The sequence below is a fragment of the Caretta caretta genome, chromosome 5, assembly GCF_965140235.1.
Source record: "Caretta caretta isolate rCarCar2 chromosome 5, rCarCar1.hap1, whole genome shotgun sequence".
Taxonomy (NCBI): domain Eukaryota; kingdom Metazoa; phylum Chordata; order Testudines; family Cheloniidae; genus Caretta; species Caretta caretta.
Genome location: NC_134210.1, coordinates 111740484 through 111756386, shown reverse-complemented (window position 1 = coordinate 111756386; position 15903 = coordinate 111740484). Strand labels below are relative to the sequence as shown.

Here is a 15903-nt window from a genome sequence, read left to right as displayed (position 1 = left end):
GGAAAGCCCCACCGTCCCTGCAGTCACTGATATCAATGGAAGTTGATTGTGCAACTGACGAGAATTGGACCCCATCAGCTGCCATCCATGATAACATCCAAGATGCTACCCTGACCACAACCGAAACTGAAGTATATCCATTGGACATATATACAACAGTGAATGGACCATCCCGTTCATTGCCCCAGTATACATCAAAACTGAAATTAAATTTCTTTACCTAAGGACGTGAATATAGTTCAGAGTGTGCGTCCTTTCAGTCCTTGCGCTCTTAGTTGATTCTGTCACCAAGGGTGTCTATTAGACACCTGTATACTAGTTACTGGGCACAGACCATCATTTCATCAGCTCCCATTCAAAAGGTTTCAGTCACTGCAACCTTGACTGAATTTAAAACAGTCACCTAGAGATTAAAAGTTCTGCATGCTATTACTAAAGAACTGAACCATTTCAATCTTAGTTTAAACAAAGCTATATAATGTCATTTGTGTTTTAATTTTGCAAGGCTTCTTCCTCCCACAAAGAAAAAGTACTGAATGACTTCATAAATCTTAGAACTTTTCATCCTGATAAGTTTTTACATGTTAAATAGTCTGTCTCCCTAGAAATGCTAGATTATTTGTGCAGGAGTGGGAATCTACTAAAGTGGATTAGGGATAGCTGAACTGGGGATATACTTGATGCCTGATTCTCATTTACACTAAGATCCCCTTATATCACTCTGGCACTAAAAAGCAGCTTTAAAAATGAGAGTAAATTATATTTACACCCATGTTAAGGCCTCTTGACTTGATTAGCTCTGTCTACACTAGGAGTTGAGGTCGAATTTAGCAGCGTTAAATCGATTTAACCCTGCACCCATCCACACGATGAAGCCCTTTTTTTCAATTTAAAGGGCTCTTAAAATTGATTTCCTTACTCCACCACCTACAAGCAGATTAGCGCTGAAATCAGCCTTGCTGGGTCGAATTTGGGGTACTGTGAACACAATTAGATAGTATTGGCCTCCATGAGCTATCCCAGAGTGCTCCATTGTGACCGCTCTGGACAGCACTCTCAACTCAGATGCACTGTCCAGGTAGACAGGAAAAGGCCCACCAACTTTTGAATTTCAATTTCCTATTTGGCCAGCGTGGCAAGCTGCAGGTGACCATGCAGAGCTCATCAGCAAAGGTGACCATGATGGAGTCCCAGAATCGCAAAAGAGCTCCAGCATGGACCGAACAGGAGGTACGGGATCCGACCGCTGTATGAGGAGAGGAATCCATGCTATCAGAACTACGTTCCAGTTTTCGAAATGCCAAAACCTTTGTCAAAATCTCCCAGGGCATGAAGAGAAACATGAAGGACAGAGGCCATAACACAGACCCAAAGCAGTGCCGTGTGAAACTGAAGGAGCTGAGGCAAACCTACCAGAAAACCAGAGAGGCAAACGGCCACTTCAAGTCAGAGCCCAAAACATGCCGCTTCTATGATGAGCTGCATGCCATTTTAGGGGATTCAGCCACCACTACCCCAGCCGTGTTGTTTGACTCCTTCAATGAAGATGGAGGCAACACAGAAGCAGGTTTTGGGGATGAGGAAGACGATGATGATGAGGTTGTAGATAGCTCACAGCAAACCAGCAGAGAAACCGGTTTTCCAGACAGCCAGGAACTGTTTCTCACCCTGGACCTGGAGCCAGTACGCCCCGAACCCACCCAAGGCTGCCTCCCAGACTGGTGAGGTGGAGAAGGGACCTCTGGTGAGTGTACCTTTTAAAATACTATACATGGTTTAAAAGCAAGCATGTTTAATGATTAATTTACCCTGGCATTCGTGGCTCTCCTGGATGTACTCCCAAAGCCTTTGCAAAAGGTTTCTGGGGAGGGCAGCCTTATTCCATCCACCATGGTAGGACATTTTACCACTCCAGGCCAGTAGCACGTACTCGGGAATCATTGCAGAACAAAGCATTGCAGTTTATGTTTGCTGGTGTTCAAACAACATCCGTTCTTTATCTCTCTGTGTTATCCTCAGGAGAGTGATATAATTCATGGCCACCTGGTTGAAATAGGGTGCTTTTCTTCAGGGGACATTCAGAGGTGCCCATTCCTGCTGGGCTGTTTGCCTGTGGCTGATCAGAAATGTTCCCTGCTGTTACCATGGGGGGAGGGGGCTAGCCACGCGCTGGGGGGAGGCAAAATGCGGTTTCGCTGAGGTCTAACCGAGTCAGTAAACTGCGCCAGCGTGCTTTTAAATGTCCAAATGCACATTCTACCACCATTCTGCACTTGCTCAGCCTGTAGTTGAACAGCTCCTGACTACTGTCCAGGCTGCCTGTGTACGGCTTCATGAGCCATGGCATTAAGGGGTAGACTGGGTCCCCAAGTATAACTATAGGCATTTCAACATCCCCAATGGTTATTTTCTGGTCTGGGAATAAAGTCCCTTCCTGCAGCTTTTGAAACAGACCAGAGTTCCTGAAGATGCGAGCGTCATGTACCTTTTCCGGCCATCCCACGTTGATGTTGGTGAAATGTCCCTTGTGATCTAGCAGTGCTTGCAGCACTATTGAAAAGTACCCCTTGTGGTTTATGTACTCGTCGGTTTGGTGCTCCGGTGCCAAGATAGGGATATGAGTTCCGTCTATGGCCCCACCACAGTTAGGGAATCCCATTGCAACAAAGCCATCCACTGTTAACTGCACATTTCCCAGAGGCACTACCCTTGATAGCAGCAGCTCAGTGATTGCGTTGGCTGCTTGCATCACAGCAGCCCCCACAGTAGATTTGCCCACTCCAAACTGATTCCTGACTGACCGGTAGCTGTCTGGCGTTGCAAGCTTCCATAGGGCTATCGTCACTCGCTTCTCAACTGTGAGGGCTGCTCTCATCTTGGTATTCTGGTGCTTCAGGGCAGGGGAAAGCCAAGTCACAAAGTTCCATGAAAGTGCCCTAACGCATGCAAAAGTTTTGCAGCCACTGGGAATCGTCCCAGACCTGCAACACTATGCGGTCCCACCAGTCTGTGCTTGTTTCCTGAGCCCAGAATCGGTATTCCACCACATGAACCTGCCCCATTAGAACCATGATGCCCACATTGCCAGGGCCCGTGCTTTGAGAGAAGTCTGTGTCCATGTCCTCATCACTCTCGTCACTGCGCTGACATCGCCTACTCGCCCGGTTTCGCTTTGCCAGGTTCTGGTGCTGCATATACTGCTGGATAATGCGTGTGGTGTTTAATGTGCTCCTAATTGCCAAAGTGATCTCAGCGGGCTCCATGCTTGCTGTGGTATGGCGTCTGCACTGAAAAAAGGCGCGGAACAATTGTCTGCCGTTGCCCTGACGGAGGGAGGGGCGACTGATGACATGGCTTATAGGGTTGGCTTACACGGAATTAAAATCAACAAAGGGGGTGGCTTTGCGAGAAACTGAATGGCCCCCTCAAGGATAGAACTCAAAACCTCAAGGACTGAACTCAAAACTGGGTTTAGCAGGCCGTTGATTTCACAGAGGGAGGGAGGAGAAAATGAATACAAAACAAATCTGGTCTATTTCTTGTTTTGAGCCACTTCATCTATCTTTATACATCTTGCTGGCAGCAGACTGTGCAGTACGACCGCTAGCCATCATCATTTCCTGAGTGCTCGGCAGAACACGGTGCAGTATGACTGCTGGTCATCATCTTCTGCTGGCTGCTGATTAAAAGACAGTGCACTGCTGGTAGGACTCAATCACCATGAAACAAAACTTAAAAGGGAAATGACCTGGCTGAGTCACTCCCATGTTTGCCCAGGCGCCCCTGACCTCATCAAGATCGGTTAAAAGAGCACCCAGGACTACGTCGATGACGGCTACCAGCAATGCAGTACCACGTCTGCCAGCACCCAGGAGACATACGGTGACGGTTAGCTGAGAGGGCTCCATGCTTGCCGTGGTATGGCGTCTGCACATCAAGAAAAAAGGTGCAAAACGATTGTCTGCCCTTGCTTTCACGGAAGGAGGGAGGGAAGGGGGGCCTGATGATATGTACCCAGAACCATCCGAGACAATGTTTTAGCCCCATCAGGCACTGGGATTTCTACCCAGAATTCAAATGGGCAGCAGAGACTGCGAGAACTGTGGGATAGCTACCCACAGTGCAAAGCTCTGGAAGTCAACGGTTGCCTCGGTACTGTGGACACACTCTGCCGACTACATGCACTTAGAGCATTTGTGTGGGGACACACACAATCAACTGTATAAAAACGCTTTCTACAAAACCGACTTCTATAGATTCGACCTAATTTCGCAGTGTAGACATACCCTTAGAGAGGTGTAATGGAGCCTTAGGGTATGTCTACACAGCAGTGTAAGCCCAGGGTTTTAACTCAGGCTCAAGCCTAACTCTCCTTCTGTCTACACACAAATCATACTAACCTAAGGTTCCAGGGCCCCACGGGGTGGAGGGTCCATGCCTGAGTGAAGTCAGGACGCAGGGTTCAAGTTACATTGCTTTGCATTGTAGATGCAGCCCCATTGGACTCATGCTCTGAAAGTCTGCCAAAAGTATCCCACAATCCCAAGCGCAAACTTTCTTTGTGTTCTGGACAGCCAAGTTTGGTGGATAGTCAAGTTTTCCCACAAGTCAAGTTATGCCACGAACAAAGGGCTGCAGAGGCCACGTTTTGGGAGGGCACTAGGAAGTCTGGGATATGGGTGGTTGGACTCGAGCCTACATAATGAAATGCATATGCTGGAGGTCCAGTTTGGGACCCAGATTTCAACAATTCCTAACTGGCATTACAAATAAGTGTAGACACTCCAGGCCTAGCTACAATGTAAGCCCAGGTATAGTAGAACTGCTAACTCAAGTTCTACTATACCTGGGCTTACGTTGCAGAGCAGACAAAACCCTAGTGTCAATGAGAATCTGACCATGAATCTTTCATTAGACATTATCAGGATTAACAGGAGTGAACCAAGACCCTGATTATGGAAAACATCCTTTTTCAGGAAAGCACTTAAGCACAGCTGAACTTTAAGCAAATTAAGTCCCAATCACACCTGCTTAAAAGTTTTCCTGTAACAGGGCCTAAATACTTCAGCCCTTAAAATTTCTAAAATTTAAATACTGTGATATATCTATAGTTCCAGAATGTCCCTAAATTAACACACAAGATTTTAGGCATAATTTTCAGATTTTAGAATGGGAATTTTTGCCAATTATGGTGGGATTTTGAAACATTTTAAAACTTGTACTTGCCAGAGTTTTAATATTCTCATTATTTAGTTTTTTTTTAATTATAATATGATTAACAATTAGCTTCCAGGATGACCAGATATAATATCTTTAGAGCCATTTGGTAAAGGTGAATATTCTGCTTTTTGAAGCATATGCTGTTTTTTTCCCTTTCAATAACTAAAGTCAATCCTAATATCCTTTTTTAATATTTGAATTTTTCAATGTTTTACTGAGGGATTATTATTTGTATATTATTTAATAAATATATTTGTAAATAATTTGTAACATAAAAAGCAATTGTTTCATTACAGAAATTGAAAAACATAGAGTCCACAAATTAATCCCCTGGAGAATTAGATAGGCATAATAAGCAACCCTATCAGACCTTTGTCCAGTAGTCAAGCTTAAAATGAAATCTTAAACTAAGTAAATTCATGACATTTTACTCTTATGATTTAATCTTAAAATGTAATCATGTGTTCTGTTTTAATAAAAGATAAAGACCTGATCATCACATAACTTCATTTGAATCAAATTCACTTTTAGAACACGTATACGATATCTTCATTCAGATTTAATATTTAGGTGAAATGTTTTCAATGAGCTATTTAACTTACTTGCTATAGCCCTCTTCCCACTGCTTTAATTGCTCTTTTACTGCTCTGTAGTTGGTCTGTAACATCTGCAACCTCTCCTTGCGTTTTTCATGGGCTTTTCTTAGCTCATCATTTTCTTGGGTCTGTATAACACCAAACAGAAAAATTAAGAGTTTGGTAAAATGTAATGGACAGCTCCATACTGACAGCATGACTAAGCTAAAATTCCAATTGTTACACATACAATTTGTTGAACTTAAGAAATTTAAATAAAAAGTTTGAAAATCAGAGTAATTAGTTTCAAATAACTGGTTTGCTATTTCTCATGACTACTTACAAGTAAATATGGCATCTCATCATTTTTCATGCTGCTTAAACAGTTTCAAGTATTTACTACCCAAGCTATTAATGTTCTTCCCACAGAGGCACTGATTTAGTACACATGGAAATATATAGGCTGAAAAGGGATTTTCTGCATTGTATTTTACTCAAACATGCATTTGTTAATATTATGGGCTACTCAGCATTTATATGTTTTATACATACACTGGGTGAAATCCTGGCCCCATTAAAGTCAATGGCAAAAACTCTGTTGACTTCAAGGAGGCCAGGATTTCACACATTATATACATTTATTCTTATATTACCTAGTCTCTGACCTCTTGTACAGTATTAAGTCAGAAAAGTAGGGGAGGAAATTGACCCATGCTTTAATATGACCATGATCATGTGGGAAAACACAGGTCATTCTACAAGAATGGAAAAAAAATAGGAGTATGCATTGATTTATATTCCAGGATTACATATAAACAAGGGTTTTACGCACCTTAATACTGCATCCCCAATAAATATAGGTATAAATATAACACAAGAGCATTTAACTGCATTTAATGCATATAGCATTCCTTACAGAATGGAGCAAATTAAATCCTAGAGTGTAATACAAAATTAAACAAATAGTAATTTGTAATAAAAGTTGGTCTCAATTCTTCTGCTGTGCTATGCACTGAATTCCCAATTAATTCAATGGGAGTTCTGCAGCACCTGCCCCTTCATATCAATATCATCAAAATACATTATTAGTAGATATGTACTGATTAAGAACAGGGAATACCTTTGGTATGAGCCAATAAATACAAATATTCTAGCACCTAGAGCTGGAAACAATAAAAATTAAATCTCACAATAAACCATGGCTAGTAGTATAGAGAAGTGCTTGTCTCTCCATATTTATGCTGAACCTCGCTTCCCAACAGCAGCCTGATTTTTCAATACACATACTCAAAACGGAAACACAATCCAACTGAGACTTCAGATGCCACACTGCATCTAAGGTTAGAATTTTTCTAGGAATGTCTGATGCAAGACACACCACCAGGATTAGAGATAGCCAGAATTCACTGTTCCCTGTTAAAACATTTTCCAGTTTAAGTGTCAAAAATACAAACAACCAAAACAGATTAACCTACAAATGTCAAAATCTTCTATAAGTACTGAAGGAGTAAAAGTGCCTTTCACTTGTTTTGAAGTTTCCTATACCAAAATACTTAAAGTTATCATATTAATACTAAAATGCTAACGAATGTACAGACTGTAGGATTCCCAAAGCCCTTTTTTTTGCAGGAAACTATTAACTAAGATCCAGATTCTCTGCTGTGCCCAGGTCTACTGCAGGGAGTGGGGTACAGGAAGTGGGGGAGTATAAAGAAACCAACTGCAGATGCCCAATTCTCAAGACCAGGACTATGCCAGCGCCAGATCTGAGTGCTGCTCTGATCTAGCATAGCTGGTAATAGGCCCCAACAATATATTGGCCTCTGAGAATGGCCAGTATGCAGTAGCAATCCAGCCAACTCTGTCATGCTCCTGGCATACCCTGCATATAAGTGCATGTGGTGGTGTAAATAAATATGCCAGCTATACACCAGCAGAGAATTCCGGCATGGCTCGGGTAATTCTCAGATGACAGGATCCGCCCTATTTCTAGCCCCTTTATGCAGCTTTGGGGCCTTAAGAATCTGGTCCTAAAATATTTAAAAAACATATAATAATGGCCTTGAGATGCCTTTGGCGGTGGGCTTCCAAAGCTGTATGTATTTGTTATATGCACATAGCAGTCTGGTGCATATTTTGCCATGGCCTAATGCACCCTTTGCAAAGTGCAAGTTGTCCAATGACTCGCAGCTTCATAAATTATGAATGACTCATTGCAGACTTTTGAATTCTGCATGGCCCAGAAGAGGATGGCAATAATGAGAGAATAGCAGGCTTGCTACTACTATGGGGTCAAGTGGGAGGGGCAGGAAAGCTACATTAGGGACCTTGGTTTCAGAATAGAAAACTGAAAAGAGGAAGCCAGAGTAAAAAGTCAACCTTTGTGGGGTTTGTAAGGTCCTCTGGAGTCACAGCTTACAAAGCCCACTTAGACAAACTGCAAGGCCTGCAGGAATTGCTGTCATCAAGCAATTCTTCAATAATTTTTTTTTTTAATGTTTAACTTTCCTGGCATAAATCTTCATTTAATCTGGAATGAATAAGGTTGAAAGAATCCTCTACCACAGAATGATAGGAATTAGAGATAAAAATACCTTTCAATCATCTTTTCTATTCCCTACCAACGCAGGATTGTTCTCTACAGTATATTTTCTAGCGCTATGTATGCCCTTTGGATTTAAATGGGCCAAGTGATAGATAGGGTTTTCACAGCATCCACTGGGAGACTATTTCAAAGTATAATAAATCTGTCAACATTTTTCCTGATACTCAGTCTGCATTTTCCCACTTTTAATTTCATCCTATTACTCCTAGTTATACTCTCTAGTACCAACATAAGTAATTCCCCTTCTAATAGTTGTACAGTTACACTCCACCCCAGAAGGCCTGATTTTGCCACTCTTGTTTAGTCAGTCCCATTGCTTATGGTACTAGTCAGTGTGAGTAAGAATGGCAGAATCAGGCACTTAATCTTTCTTCATAAATCAGTTCTTACTGATTATTTGTGCAGCTTTTCACTGAGACAACGCCAATTTGTCATTATCTTCTGGTAATGAAGTGCCAAGAAGTGACAATATTTCAGAGACAGTCACTCCCACAGGCATATATAGAGTGAGATTTTTACTTTTCCAATTCATTGTGCATATACAACCCCAAATTGCTTTTGGCCTTTTTTGCTGCCATATCATACTTCAAGCTTAATTCCTGTCTCCTATCACCCCACAGTTTCTTTCAGCATAATAAAAATATTTTGCACTACTACATCGTATTCCATATGAGGCTCTCAAAGTACATTTGTGAATTAAGCTTCTGAACAACTCATTAAATATACAGATTAGTGACTTGCCTGAGGTCAAACAGGGAGTCTGTGACACAGCCGAGAACAGAGCCCAGATCTCCTCCTGATTTCCAATCAAGTGCCTTAATCATAAGACCATCCCTCCTCTCTTCTCTGCAGTACCTTACATTTTTCCAAGTTACATCTAATTTTTTCATCTTCTGCCCACAGTTCTAGTCTGTACACCGTGTCCCTTTGTATTATTTCTTTGTCCTCACATATGTCTATAATACCTATAAATTAATGTAATCTACAAATGTCATTAGCATGTTGCTCCCCCTCACCAGGTCATTACTTAGATGTTACATAAGAGTGAATGTAATAATTTTCCTATGCAAGCACACAAATGAATTTTGAGAATCGGATTATAAAATTTGTTACTAAAATCCAAATATATAATATCTACTGTTTCCTTCTTCCACTATCTTAGGCAGAAGAAAAGAATTTGAATTGCTTTTTCCATTTGGAGAGCTGGAGAGATATATACACCAGCAAACCATTTTAAGTGTTGACAAGGCCTAAGATATGGTTCTTGTGGCATCCTCAGGCAAACTTGCATCCTCATCTCCAAGCGATCAACATTTAGTCTTAAAAAATGGTGATACTTTATCTCTAAGAGAGGGGAATGTCACTACCTTCCTCCGATATGTTCAGGAGGAAGAGTAAAGACTATATTTCTTTAATGGTAACTTCTTTGTTGGATGGCTGCTCAGATGCTGGAATCTATTCCTACAAAGGTGTTCAAGTACAAGAGTCATGAGAGCGATACATGTACCCAGATAGAAAGCAATGTGCCATGCCCATAAGGGTAAAGGGTCTTGGTCTGATCCTGGGAGAACCCGAAGATGAATTAAAAGGAAATTCTCTATACATTCCTAGTCTGACCTGGAGTACCAGGCAAGGATAAATGACTCCTGCATGTAAATAATGGCAATGTTAAGCACCTAACTGGCAATGTGCTCGACAAAAATCTCATTTCCATTGTAGGTACATTCAAATGTTTGTACGTACACATAGCTTTGAAAAGCTGACTTTTTTTTTTTTTTTTTTTTGCAAAATGAACATCGATTGTTACATTACACTTTTTAAATTTGGATTTTTCATCGGATTCTGTCATCATAAAGAATATAGGAACAACAATGTGGATTTAAACTGTAGCTAACGGTAGCTCAGTGGTTTGAGCATTGGCCTACTAAACCCAGAGTTGTGAGTTCAATCCTTGATAGGGGCCATTTAGGGATCTGGGGCAAAAATTGGGGATTGGTCCTGCTCTGAGCAGGGGGTTGGACTAGATGACCTCCTGACGTCCCTTCCAACCGTGATGTTCTATGATAATGAACTTTAACATTTTAAAAATGGGTGATATTCAGTGATAAATAATTAATAAACAGGAAAAATGGATCAACACTACCGTAACACGCCTAAGCAAAGGATGACTCTAAGACCTACTGCTTGTAGAGGGAGGAACAGAAAAGAGCAGCCGGGGGGTATGATTTGTTTTATAACTAATCAGAATGCTTCCTCTTGTCCCTTCCCCTGAACAGTCATAAGGGCATGAGAAAGCTAGTCTCTCACTTGCAGTGTTGAATCTAATGACAACGAAGGATGTTTTCCATGCCAATGGCAGTGACAATGTAGACTATGGTGCCAGAGCAATCTATTTTGATGGAGCAGCACCAGACAGTTCCAGTGGAAGGCTCAGCCCCAGTAAATGATTGCCACAGGAAGATCAATCAGGGGCACATCACTGAGGATGGTCCTGAGGACAGGGCAGTAGCATGCATCTCAGGTCATTTTAAAAAAGACCTGGCACTGAGAGAGACATTGAGGCTTCAAGAGGAGTATTTAGTATGGTCCAGTTGATGGCTTAAGGAGGCCAAGTGTGACTGCAGTCTTGACTGTCTGTTCTTCCTCATGCAAAGAATGAAGGAGCAGCAAACTGAGCACTGGGACACTACATAAGTTTCTCTCATGCACATGAAGCACCAAATGTGTTTGTCTCTCTCTGGAAAGATGGCTGAGCAGATTGCACCCCTTTTGCATCCTCTACAGGGTTCAGGACCAGACATAGCCTCAGGGTTGACATGAAGCAAGTGGCTACTTCAACTATACCATAACTAATTCTAACTAGCTAACAACAAGAAGATTGGCTAACTAGCTCGTGGACACAAGAGATTTTAGCTTTCTGTTTAGCTTTCTGCATCAGCAGTGAAGGAACTGAGGTGGCTGAGCACTCTCTTATATAGAGGGAACTGATGACATCATCCTAGCGCAAGAGCATTCCTGCACCTCCCAGCAGACCTGGTTTTGTTATACACTTTCACAACTCAATGCAAAACACAGCAAATAGCACAAGTGGGAATTTACAAAACTCAGGAGACTTTTATTTAAGATCCTGGAACTCCGAATACCAATACTGCTGGGCCTGGGCCAGAACAACAAGCATGACTGCAGTTTTGCCTAATCGTATTTTTATGACCACCAGTGTAACTGGTGAAAAAGAAAATAACAAACCTTTTCTCAGTCCAACAACAATGCATTTGTTATTGAGTTTCTGTTTATCCCTGCTCTGGAGATCTACCAACAGATAGTACGATCTCCTGAACAGAGACTGCTTGTACTGGTCCTATAGTATCTGACTTATCGTCTTCTACAACATTTTCTTTGCCAGCCACAGGGAGAGGAACAGAATGTGTTCTCTGAGCCAAACACTAATCCCCTAGGGTCCCTGCCTTCTGACTGAGTATATGTCAGTGAATGTCTCCCTGCCTGTTGGTTTACACTCACTACTCACCCCCTTTTTCAGATCATTATGAAATATATCAGAACTTGAGGCATGCTGCTGTTAGCCTTTTGCCATCAGAAAAACTGACCATTTATTCCTACTCTTTGTTTTCAGTCTCTTCGCCAATTTCTGATCCAGGACAATTCTTTGCTTCTCAGTCCATTAGGTTTTTCGTTTCTTCAGCAGTGGCTTGCGGGACTCTCTCAGAGGCCTTTTAAATGTCCAGACAAATTTCAACTGGTTCTACCTTACCAAATATTTATATTGCCCAGTTAAAATAATTACAATATATTAGCGAGGTGTGATTTCTCTCTGAAGAAACAGTGTTGGTTGGTTAGACCCAACTGTGACGGGTTCCCCATGGGGTGCCACCTGGAACTGGGGTACACTAAGCCTGCCTGACCCACCAGCCTGGACTCCCTTTACATTGTTCTGCTATGACAGGCCCTCAAGCCTCCTCCAGCACACATACAGGGACATACCCAGCTGCAGCTACACACAGATGCTGATATCAGCTCAGCATGGGAAGGCTCAGCTAAGGCACCTCCCAGTTCCTAAGGCACTCCTCCCCCCAAGTGTAAACCCAACATTATATCATCTTTTGCTGCACAGAGAACTGTACAGCGTAAGCTCATAAAATTCGCCCCCCTCCCTCAACGTGGAGAGGAATATACACAGCTTTCTGACTCAAGTTATGATTTCCACGCACTGGTTTTAGACAAAACAAAACAAGTTTATTAACTACAAAAGCTAGATTTTAAGTAATTATAAGGGATAGCAAACAGATCAAAGCAGATTATGTGGCAAATAAACAAAAACGCAATAGAAGCTTAATATACTAAAGAGATTGGATATGAGTAGCAAATTCTCACCCTAATTGTTGATTTAGGCAGTTTGCAGAGATTCTTGAGGGCAAGCTGCACTTGTTGCAGCTTGAAAAACTCAGGTATTCCTTTCACGGGCTAGAAATCCCTCTAGCCTGGGTTCAGCCCTTCTCCTCCAAGTCCAGTCTTTGTTCCTCAGGTGTTTTCAGCAGTCTCCTTTGGGTGGGGAGTCAGTGAAGAACCATGATGATGTCACTCCCCTGCCTTAAATAGCTTTTGTATATGGCAGGACCCTTTATCTCCCCTCTTGGTTCCTACGCTCAGTCAGTGGAAAAACACTGGTATTCCAAGATGGAGTCCAGTACCAGGTGATTTGGTCACATGCCTCTGTAGGGACACAGCAGCCATGACTAGGAGGCTGTTTGTAGTGTCCTCAGGAAGGCTCCCCAGTAGGAGATTAGCATCTTCTAAGACCTATTGTTTTTCCTAATGGCCCTTCCCAGCCAGGCATCTAGACTGATTGTATTCTGCCTAGTGGGCGTTCCCCACGTGTAAACACATTTGTAATAGATGCATAGACAATATTCCTAACTTCAGATACCAAAATGATACATGCACACAAATAGGATAATCATATTGTGAATCATAACCTTTTCAATGATATCTTACATGACCCATCTTGCATAAAATACATCTTAGTTATGCCATAATTGTATCATAACAATATTACTATGAAGAATATGGGGGCACAATGCCACATCAACTATGTCATGATCTTTTATACGTCTTATATTCCTAATTATCATTTCAACCAATTTACCAGGTACAGCTGTAAAGGCCTACAGGTCTGTAATTCACTTAAATACACTTTTAAAATATAAGTACAATATTTGCTACCCTCTAGTCTCTGGTATAATAGCTGATTTTAATGAGAGTGTACATATTTTTATAACCGCATAACCACTTCATTCCTAAATTCTTTCAGAGCTTTTGGTATACTATCTGGACCAGGTGACTTATCTTTTTCCTTGATGGGTTTGTCTCAGCACCTCTTCTTATGATACCTGAATCTCTTATAGAACCTGACTTTTAACACCAGATAAAAGTAGGTGTCTCCCAGAAATTCCTCCATGGTGAAAAGCTATGCAAAGAAATTACTTATTTAGCATCTCATCCATGTTCTTATCTGTCTTAATTGTTCCCTTTTTTATATTCTGCTTCAACTTATTTCTAACACATTCTTCATGCTGCAACCTTCTAATCCTGAGCTATGAAAATTTGTCAAATCAATGTGAATTAGTGATGTAATATCTTCAATTTTAGAGTATTTGGGGCCTCAGAAATATCAACACAAGATTCACTTTAGGAAGTTAAAAATTTAAGCACAAGGATTAATGAAGAACACCACTTTATGCTAACACAGTTACAGTCTATATAACAATGTGTGCATTCTATACTTTTAAAATGTATGTTTATTTTTATATATCTACATCTACAAAAGCTTGTAGCTAAAGCGTTGGGGGTTATTTTAGTGTTCACCTTTAGCTGCAGTGTCTTCTCTAAGTTTTCAATCTTCTTTTCAGCTATTTTAAGCTTCCTTAGCTCCTCTGACTCTCTAAAAGAGCTCTTTGGGGACAGAGACCTTGAACGTTTCACAGGTGGTTCCTGGAGAATAAAACAAGGACATGGTTGAACTAGTTGGAACACTGGATTATGAAAGACATGCAAAATTAAAGAACAAGTAATTTTGAATACTAATAATGAATTATAAAAAAAATCCTGCATGGAATACCAGAGAAATAACAAGCAGAATTACCACAGCGCTACCACTAAAGGTTTCTCTGTGACTTGTTAATGAGAATATTCATTTACATTTACATTGTTTCTTTCAGAATAATGATGTCCCATTAGGGAAGACTAAAGGGTTATAGACTCAAAAATGCAAGAAACCTCATTACAAAGGAGGGGATAGAGGCTGGTCTAATTGCTCTATAAGGGTCCAAGGTTACACTTGATAGGACAACCAGAAACAAGAGGGAAAGGATTTTTTTCCCTTTGAAATAGTTTAACACACTGTGAAGTTGAAGGAACAATATGCTTGAGGAATATAAATACAACAGACAGTAGATCTTATACCATAATGACCATATGGTCATTAACTATAATGTGGCTAACAAGAGACAAGAATATGTGTTTATATTATGTACAGCTTCATATAGCAATCTGGAGAAAGAATATGTGAAAGTAACACTTAAGATGGGCAGCATTCTTGTTTTTACTATGTCATATGTCCTTATATAAAACAAATAAAGTCCCCTTCAGATTAGGAGTACTGATTTTCTGAATAACTTTGATTAAGGACAGTGAAACATTGAGCAGCAGCTTAATATCCATGAGGTAATCATTTTTAAACTCCATCACTATGAAATAGTCAGAATACAGGAACACCATTAGTGTTAGAGGTCAGTTTTTTAGCTCTCTTCATTAAAATTTGACATGTACTTTTATTAATCATTATTATTAAATTATTAATTATTAAAATTATTTAAACCACATGTAATCATATAACAACTTTGGACAAATAGTGGGGGGATGAGTCATTACAATTTTTATTTTTTATAATAAGTAAATGATATATAACAAGAAGAGTTTGGATAACATTCTCAGTTACCATACAACAGATCAGAATACTCTTTATTAATTCTTATGTATGTAAATGTCAGTGTTTTATCGGTCATATCAGTAATATTATCTTAGCAAACAATATATAAACAAAAGCATTTGTAATACTGTCAAAATAGATAAAAAACACTTTTCTGTGACCATGGAAAAGGGGAAACCACAGATACTGGCAATACACTACCCCATAAGCTTATCTTCCCAAATCCTGTTATACAAATTAAGAGACTCTTTTCATTTTCCTTTGGCCATTGTCTTGCAGTGGTAAGTTTAAAAAACACACATGTTGTAGTTTGTGATTTTTCCTATAAATATCCATACAATTTTAAAGAAAATAAGAACATCAGATTCTACATATTTATGGTTAATTTAAGTATTTTAAAGTTCCTTGCATTTGAAAGATGCCTAAATAAAAGAAATCAAAAACAGGAGAGCAGAACATGTGAAAAATTACAACTTTATTTGCTTCTTATGGCAGAAAGA

The 15903-nt window shown here is 40.5% G+C and overlaps 1 protein-coding gene across 4 annotated transcripts in view; it reads right to left on the bottom strand.

The window, feature by feature from the left end:
• CNTLN (centlein) overlaps positions 1 to 15903 on the bottom strand; it is a 282930-nt gene that overhangs the window by 125256 nt on the left and 141771 nt on the right. For all 4 annotated transcript variants that reach the window (XM_048849837.2, XM_048849838.2, XM_075128810.1 and 1 more), the window contains 2 exons: positions 14281 to 14406; positions 5823 to 5944 (listed from right to left, as the gene is read on the bottom strand). In XM_048849837.2, the coding sequence (XP_048705794.2) occupies positions 5823 to 5944; positions 14281 to 14406 (248 nt within the window). The remainder of the gene's footprint in view (positions 1 to 5822; positions 5945 to 14280; positions 14407 to 15903) is intronic.